Genomic DNA, 7,469 nt, shown 5'->3' with positions numbered 1-7,469 from the left:
AAACTGGGAATGGAGAAATTCGCATGTAAATAAAGAAAATATCTAAAATAAAAAAAAAAGGCAAAAAATAGTTTATCTTTTATATAACTTACATCCCTCTGACTGAAAAGAGAATTTTTATCACCCTTTTGATCACCCTTTCCTAGAATTCCTCACAAATCTAGCCCCTCTACCCCTAACTATCCAACTTTTCTGTCTTCATCCTCACTTATCTTCCTCTTCCTCCTCCTCCTTCTCATTATCTTTTTAAAAAGCCCAACAACTCCAATTTCTGATGCTACAAATACTCTTGGTTATAGGGCTAACCCCTGGATCATGGTTGTCCTACCATGATCACACCCTTAAATAAAACTTATTCTCGTTCTCCCAGAAGCCATTAGTTGGCAATAGTTATGTAGCTAGGGGTAAAAGTTCCTGCCCACTCACTGCTTCATTATAGAATTTTGTCTGGCTTTAACTTGTACAGGCCTTGTGCATGCTGTTGTTACTGCTGTGAGCAGTTGTGTGTAACTGCTCTGTTTGGTTCAGAAAAGACTGTTCTGTTGTAATCGCCCAGTGATTCTGGCTTACATAATCCTTCTGTCCTTCTCTTCTGCAATGTCCCCTGAGCTTTGTGGGGAGGTGTGTGATACAGATGTTCCATTTGGAGCTGTGGACTCTGAAGTCTCTTATTCTCTTGATGGTGAACAGTTGCAGCTCTCTGTGTTAATCATCATCTACTACAAGAAGCAGGTTCCTGAGGAGAGCTGGGAGATGCATTAATCTATGGGTATAGCAATACATTCTTAGGAGCCATGTTAATACTAGGCCATTTGGTAGAATAACAGTAGTAAAATTTCCCCTAGAGTCTAAGAACTATGTACAAACAGGTTCTAACAGTACCAGGTCTGTACTCCTTCTTTTGGATCAGAAGAACTTAATCCAATCAGAAAGTCTTTGGTTACTCCTAAACCATTCACCAGAGAGTGTATTTTGCAAGGTCATTCATTATTACAGCTCACAGGATCACAGACAGACAGGGAGGACTGATGATTGCTGTGCTCCTCTGGCAGCATTCCAGAGCTATGGGAGCTAGCCAGTAGAGCATCCAGGTTACTACCAAATTGATTTCCCCATATTCTGTCACTCAAGTATATCCTATCTTTAGTAACAGGGTCTTACTGCCAGGTTCTAGAAGTTAGCTAAGAGTAATGGCAGTTCTCTGCAATGTCTGTGGGTCTATGTAGCCCCAATAGTCAGCAACTCCTATAGTCAGAATGAGCAAGGTAAAAAATTGACAGTAAATGCTGGTATGTATATGAACAAGTAGGGGTACTTATTCATGGCTGTTGGGAGTGAAAACTGTTGCAGACACTACTGATAGCAGTGTGGAGCTTCCTTTAAAAGATAAAAAATTATCTATTATATGATCCAGCTATATCACTCTTGGGCATATATCCAATGGACTCTATATACTATTACAGAGATCCCTGCTCATCTATGTTAACTGATGCGCTACTCACAATATCCATGATGTGCGCACAGTCTAGATGTCTATCAACTGTTGAATAGATAATGAACATGTAGTATATTTGTACAACGGACTATTACTCATTTGTTAAGTAAAACAAAATTATGAAATTTTCAGACAAATGAGTGAAACTTATAAATTAATAAAAATATCACACAGCCTCATCCTGAGTCAGGTAATCCAGCAAAACAAGTATCACACGTTTTCTCTCATATGTTGATGCTAGCTGTAAATTTTAGCTCTAAATGTTTCCTGTGAAAACTCCACAATCATCACAGAGGATTAAATGCTCAGAGACTGAGGTCTGAAGATTACCAGCTCCCGGGGCAGGAAGCTCCCTTCTTGGCGGACAATGACCAGTGATACTGTCTCTCCCTGTTTGGTGCTCCTCAGCATGGCCACGAGTTCTTCCTGGGTTCTTCCTGTGACATCTCTGCCATTTACCTAATGAGTAGAATCATATAATAAACCACAGTTAGAACATTTCCTATCACCTTTTCTCCCCTATTTATTTGAGACAGGTATTGATTGCTATGTAGCCTAGGGTATTGCTGTGTAGCCAGGGCTGTCCCTAAACTCAGATGTTTCTGGCAGAGGTCTTGAGTGCTGGTATTGTAGACATGTGTTACTATGCACAGCTCAGCTCCTAGTGTTTTTTGTTGTTTTTTTTAATGATCTATATTGTGAATTAAGTGTGCAATAAGTGCAATGAAGCTCTAAAAAGGTAATACTAAACATATGGGCAAGCATGCATTTTCAATAATAAAATGGCTATCCTAATTTTAATACTAGACAAATTCAATCAGTAAATTATTTTCTATTCACATTTTTTCCCCTAGGTCCTCATATTTTTACAAAGGAAAAAAAATCAGACTGAGAACTGCCAGAAATTAATTCATCATGTAGGTATGAAGTAGTTTGCAATATACCAGGCGTAAGTAAATTACTTATCATATGGCAAATTACTCTGAAAATATACATGTTTTGGTGAAATCCTAAATGTTCTTTTTGTCTGGAAAAGTGCTGTTCCAGACATGAAATGTTCCCGTAGGCTGCTGGAAATCAGCCTCAGAACCTCACTTGTCAGTCTGAGCATCCTTTGTGATCTAGAACTACATAGAATACTAAGATGTTTCCAAAGCATGTATTCTCAGGTATAAAGTTTTAAAAGTAACTTTTCACGCCACAGTAGATTTAAAATCAGCCAGTCTCAAGCAAGATTTCTCTCCAAGTCCACTGACCAGAGCTCCTTCTGAGAGGAGGATATTATTGAACAGCAATAATATATGGGAGAAACAAGCCTCATATTTGGGGTATTCTAAATATTTCTCCATGCCAAATTAGCTCAGCATCTCTATTCCTGGCTCACTACAAACAATGCTGATTTAGGTGTGGCAATTACAATAAGACACTCCTCAAAGAGTTGAAGATACTACTGTGAAGACTTATATAAGATTATGAAATTGTTAGCCCCAGCTCAGTATTTATCAAACTCCTAGATTAATTCATATATCACTCGTTAAAGGAAGAAGGATATATTTTTTTAAAAATGTATTATTGAGAACCACATTTCTGACCTTCTAGTGACATGCACAGTTAGGCTCTTCATTAACTAGATTTATAATTGAAGTCATTATCTTGTCTACAAGTAATAATTTTCAATATATGTTATATTAAAAATTAAACATTAATATATAGTCAGCCCTCAATATCTATGAATTTAATGGTAGAATTTTAATCAACTTCAGATAAAAATACTAAAAACTTTGCATTTGCACTGAATATAAGCAAACTTTCTTTTCATCATTTTTTTAAACAAGACAGGATAACTGTTTATGTGGCATATATAGAATTGTTAAAACTTTAGAAAGTTGACAGACACACTTTCCTATGGCCATCGTCAGTAAGTCTTTTCATATGTGACCTTTTTTACTTATCAGTCTTGATACTTTCTAATTATCATTTTCGGAAATTAATTCTTCCTCCCTTTTTGTCAAAAAAAGATTTATTAATTTATTTATTTTACATATGAGAGGACACTGTTGCTGTCTGCAGACATACTAGAAGAGGGCATCAGAGCCCATTACAGATGTTTGTGAGCCACCATGTGTTTGGTGGGAACTGAATTCAGGACCTCTGGAAAAGCAGTCAGTGATCTGAACCTCTGAGCCATCTCTTCAGCCCCCTCTCCTTAATATCTTAATTTTCATATCTTCTCATTCTACCATGTCTATTAACCTAGAATTCTCATTACTCTCCTCCCACATAGACCCTCATTATCATGGGTCTGCATTGGGCATCACCATAGCTATCTATGTCTATAGCTATATCATCTACTCTATCTCTATCTCTACCTCTCTCTTGAAGTTATGCATGAAATTCCTACCACCTATTCTTTCTGAACTAAGTGATACTTTATGGTATCATTTATTTGCAAATGCAATGCCAGTCATTAGTAGTTGGGGTGGGAATAGCAACTGACTATTACATATGTCTATTTATTTATTTATTTATTTATTTAAGTATAAACAAATGTTTTACTGCAGAAATTAACTTCAATTCTTACCTCCAAAATTCTGTCCCCTGACTGTAGGCGGCCATCCTTTACTGCTGCTCCCTTTGGTAAGATGTTTTTGACAAAAATGGGACCAGGACCATGTATAGAAGAATCTCTGGTTACCACAGTGAAACCAAGTCCTTCAGGGCCTGGCAGGCAAGACCAGAAAAATTCACTGTCATCTTAAGCATGAGTAAGATTACACTCACTCCTTTAGTAAACTCTACCTAGTTTACATAAAAATATACAAAGTAAATTATTTACAGTCCTGTAAATTTTACATAGGCTTTAGTTTTCCCATTTTAAATAAAGATTACAGTTCCTAACAGACAATGGTACCGTTGAAGTGAAGTTAGGATCCACTATATATACATAATACTTTTATTTACTCAGGTTCTAGAAGATAGTGCATGTCATCCATATGCCTAGAGTATTGATTCCACAGTAATCTATCTCCTGACTTCATCTTCCCTCCCAAGCAAGTGACCTCCTCTGTTGGGGGAAACAGTAGTTTGTGGCTTAGACCTCTACATGTATCCTGATTGCTTTACAGCAGTAGCTACTGTTTTGTCCCCAAGGTCTTCCTGACCCCTTCCAGTTTTCTTCAATCTCCAACTTCTTCCTTCTACTGTCTAAAGATATATGTAGAATTCTGAACACTAAATAATTTGTACTTTATTATTAGTGTTTCTTGAAGCTTCTATCACGAATAAAGTATGGCTGTGTGGATAGGATTCCTGCAAAGACCATGCCCTCCAGCATGTAGCACCCTGGGATGTAGTAGAACCTTTAGAGTATGGGGCTTAGTGGAAGGATGCTAGGCCATTAGAAGCATTCCATAGAAGGAGCTATGGCTCTGTTGACCCCTTTACCTGAGGCCTGCTTTATCATGCATTGTTCTCATGATCCATTGCTTTGTCATAGGTCCAAAAGCAATTTGCAAACAAGCCCTGCACTGAAACTTCTAAGATTGTGAGCACAAACCAACCTTTCCCACTTCTCATCCCTTGTTAAGGCTTTAGGAAGTTGGCAGACAGACTTTCTCCTATGGCCACTGCCAGTAAGTCTTTCCATATGTGACCTTTCTTATCAATCTTTGATGCTTTCTAATTATCATTTTCAGAAATTAACTCTCCCTTCATTTTTAATCTTTATTTTCATCTCTCTCTCATCCCACCATGTCTGTCAGCCAGAATTCCCACCACTGTTCTCGCACATGAACACACCTGATGCTCAGGTGTACTGGGCCAGATTCCTCTCTTGTCATCCTTACCTCAGTCAGATGTATGAGTCACTGTTGTTATCATCTCCTTAGAGAATGGAGCTAGCATGTGTTTGGTTCATTTGTCCTCCCTCCTCTCACCTCTCCATCCTCTGTGTCTTGTGCCTTTCTCTCTTTCCCGAATAGTTCAAACTTTGCTATGTTTTCCCTTCAATCCAGAGCCTCCCATTATCAAATATCCTCATCTACTTAAAATTCTAATTTTAACCAATGACATCTCCAGTATGCAAATTTCCCTGGCTGAAAACTTCAGCTAAAACAGTAATTTTTCTTTCTTCCTTCCTACAACCATTTATCTATTAAGGAGTGTCTCTTATAGCTTCACATTTAGGCAGAGGCAATGCACCTGGTTGATCAGCTCTCTTCTTTATGATATCTTCTCACTACTCTGTGACTGACTCATCTCTCTATAGTCAAAGTACTGAACTCATATGCTAGCTGTGTAATTGGTACATAATAATGTATTTGGACATGGCTAATTTGTAATGCATTTATAGACAAGTATGTAAAACGCTGTGCTGTCTTCTTAACTTGCTTTATTCAAAGGATAAGATTTTTGTAAGTGAATAACATTTGAATGGAGAAATCTTCCCAGAATATTTTCTACATTCTACTGAAAGATACATGTTATTTGTTTCCGTAACTCACAAAAATATTTAAAAGTTTTATGGTGGCCATTAAATTGTTAATTCAGTGGGGGGAAAAACCCTACTAGAGTCTTTGAATTGGCTTAAAAACTACAGGACTTCAGAAAGTTACAATGGGATGAAGGAATATCAGGCAGAAGTCAGAATAAACAGGAACACACAGTACATAGGTACTGTAAATGTGTGTAATGCTGCAGCCATATGCATGTACACATGTGGCCCAGGATAACTGCTTTCTGCTCAAAATGGACAAAAAAAGTAGAAAAAGATTAAGAATGTTGTGTGAAGTTTTGAAATTAGGACTATCTTAAAGAAAAGTAATGTTGAATCTGAAAATAATAATATGTTGTCTTCCTGAAGAGTAAACACTGCACTGATATAAAACCATCCAAGAGAGCCAGAGGCCATATTGTTGAACTGGCCTAATGGATGCTTTAAAAAAAAATCACTGACTTATGCTCAAAATGAGGACAATTAACCTCTCATGCGTACTTAGTGCCGAGCGGCCACACAAGCTGCCTGGCTTATCCAGTCTGCCCTGACTCTCTATTCCTCAGGGTCTTCACTGTCTTCTTGACTCGAATCCTCTCAACTCTGCAGGATACAAGATGAAGAAAGCACTACAGTTTTAAGAATGGAAGTTATCCAACTCTACACTCAAATCTATTCTTTGACACAATTAAATAAAAAGAGAATTAAGTAAATTAACCTTAATGCATTTCTCTTAACCAGTTTTACATGGTACAATAATAGACCACTATTAAGCATAATTTAATAATTACCTTTCTTTAGGTCGATCTTAATTTTTTTTGCATTTTTCTTGCTGCCGAACCCCATGAGAGGGGAGAGTGAGGGAGAGGACGGTTTTCTTCCTAGTCTTGGGACTCGGGGGCTCTTGCTGAGCTGCGGGGGGGCTGACTCTTGTCCTTCGGGGCTGTTTGCTCTTGTTGGATTTACTGCCTTTAGTCCTGGTTTCCCTCGGGCAGGAGGTACTGGTGCCTTTGTTCTCGAAGCCCCGTCATTGTTGCCAAAAATGTTCAGCGGTCCAATCACTGATTTTTCATATTGCTCACGATTCTGAGGCAGAAGCACATGGAGGACCACACTGGGAGATTTCATTGCTTGACGGAAGACATCTTGGGCCCTTGGATGAGTGAATAAACAGAGAATTAATCATACTGTGTTCTGACTTAGCACCTTCTAAGGCACCTAGGTATGGAGCATTCCGAGCAGCCTGCTATCTTAAGTGTAGGGGGCGCCGGGGTTACCCCTATAGTATGACTCTGCTAACTAGTGATCACTGACTTACTAACTGCCCATCAGGCATGATCACTGTGTACAATTCTCTCGTTTTGTCTTGGTTTGTTTTGGTTTGGTTTGGTTTTTTGAAACAGGGTTTCTCTGTGTAGCACTGGCTGTCCCTGAACTCACTCTGTAGACCAGGCTGGCCCCAAACTAGAAATCTGTCTGTCT

The 7,469-nt window shown here is 38.4% G+C and overlaps 1 protein-coding gene across 3 annotated transcripts in view; it reads right to left on the bottom strand.

Moving 5' to 3' along the window:
• The window catches only part of Pard3b (par-3 family cell polarity regulator beta), a 997,480-nt gene that overhangs the window by 466,487 nt on the left and 523,524 nt on the right, over window positions 1–7,469 (bottom strand). For all 3 annotated transcript variants that reach the window (XM_031367697.1, XM_031367695.1, XM_031367696.1), the window contains exons 8-10: window positions 6,779–7,140; window positions 4,077–4,216; window positions 1,826–1,954 (exon numbers count right to left, since the gene is read on the bottom strand). In XM_031367697.1, the coding sequence (XP_031223557.1) occupies window positions 1,826–1,954; window positions 4,077–4,216; window positions 6,779–7,140 (631 nt within the window). The remainder of the gene's footprint in view (window positions 1–1,825; window positions 1,955–4,076; window positions 4,217–6,778; window positions 7,141–7,469) is intronic.

The sequence above is a fragment of the Mastomys coucha genome, unplaced genomic scaffold (assembly GCF_008632895.1).
Source record: "Mastomys coucha isolate ucsf_1 unplaced genomic scaffold, UCSF_Mcou_1 pScaffold14, whole genome shotgun sequence".
Classification (NCBI taxonomy): domain Eukaryota; kingdom Metazoa; phylum Chordata; class Mammalia; order Rodentia; family Muridae; genus Mastomys; species Mastomys coucha.
This window is presented reverse-complemented; position numbering and strand designations above follow the sequence as displayed.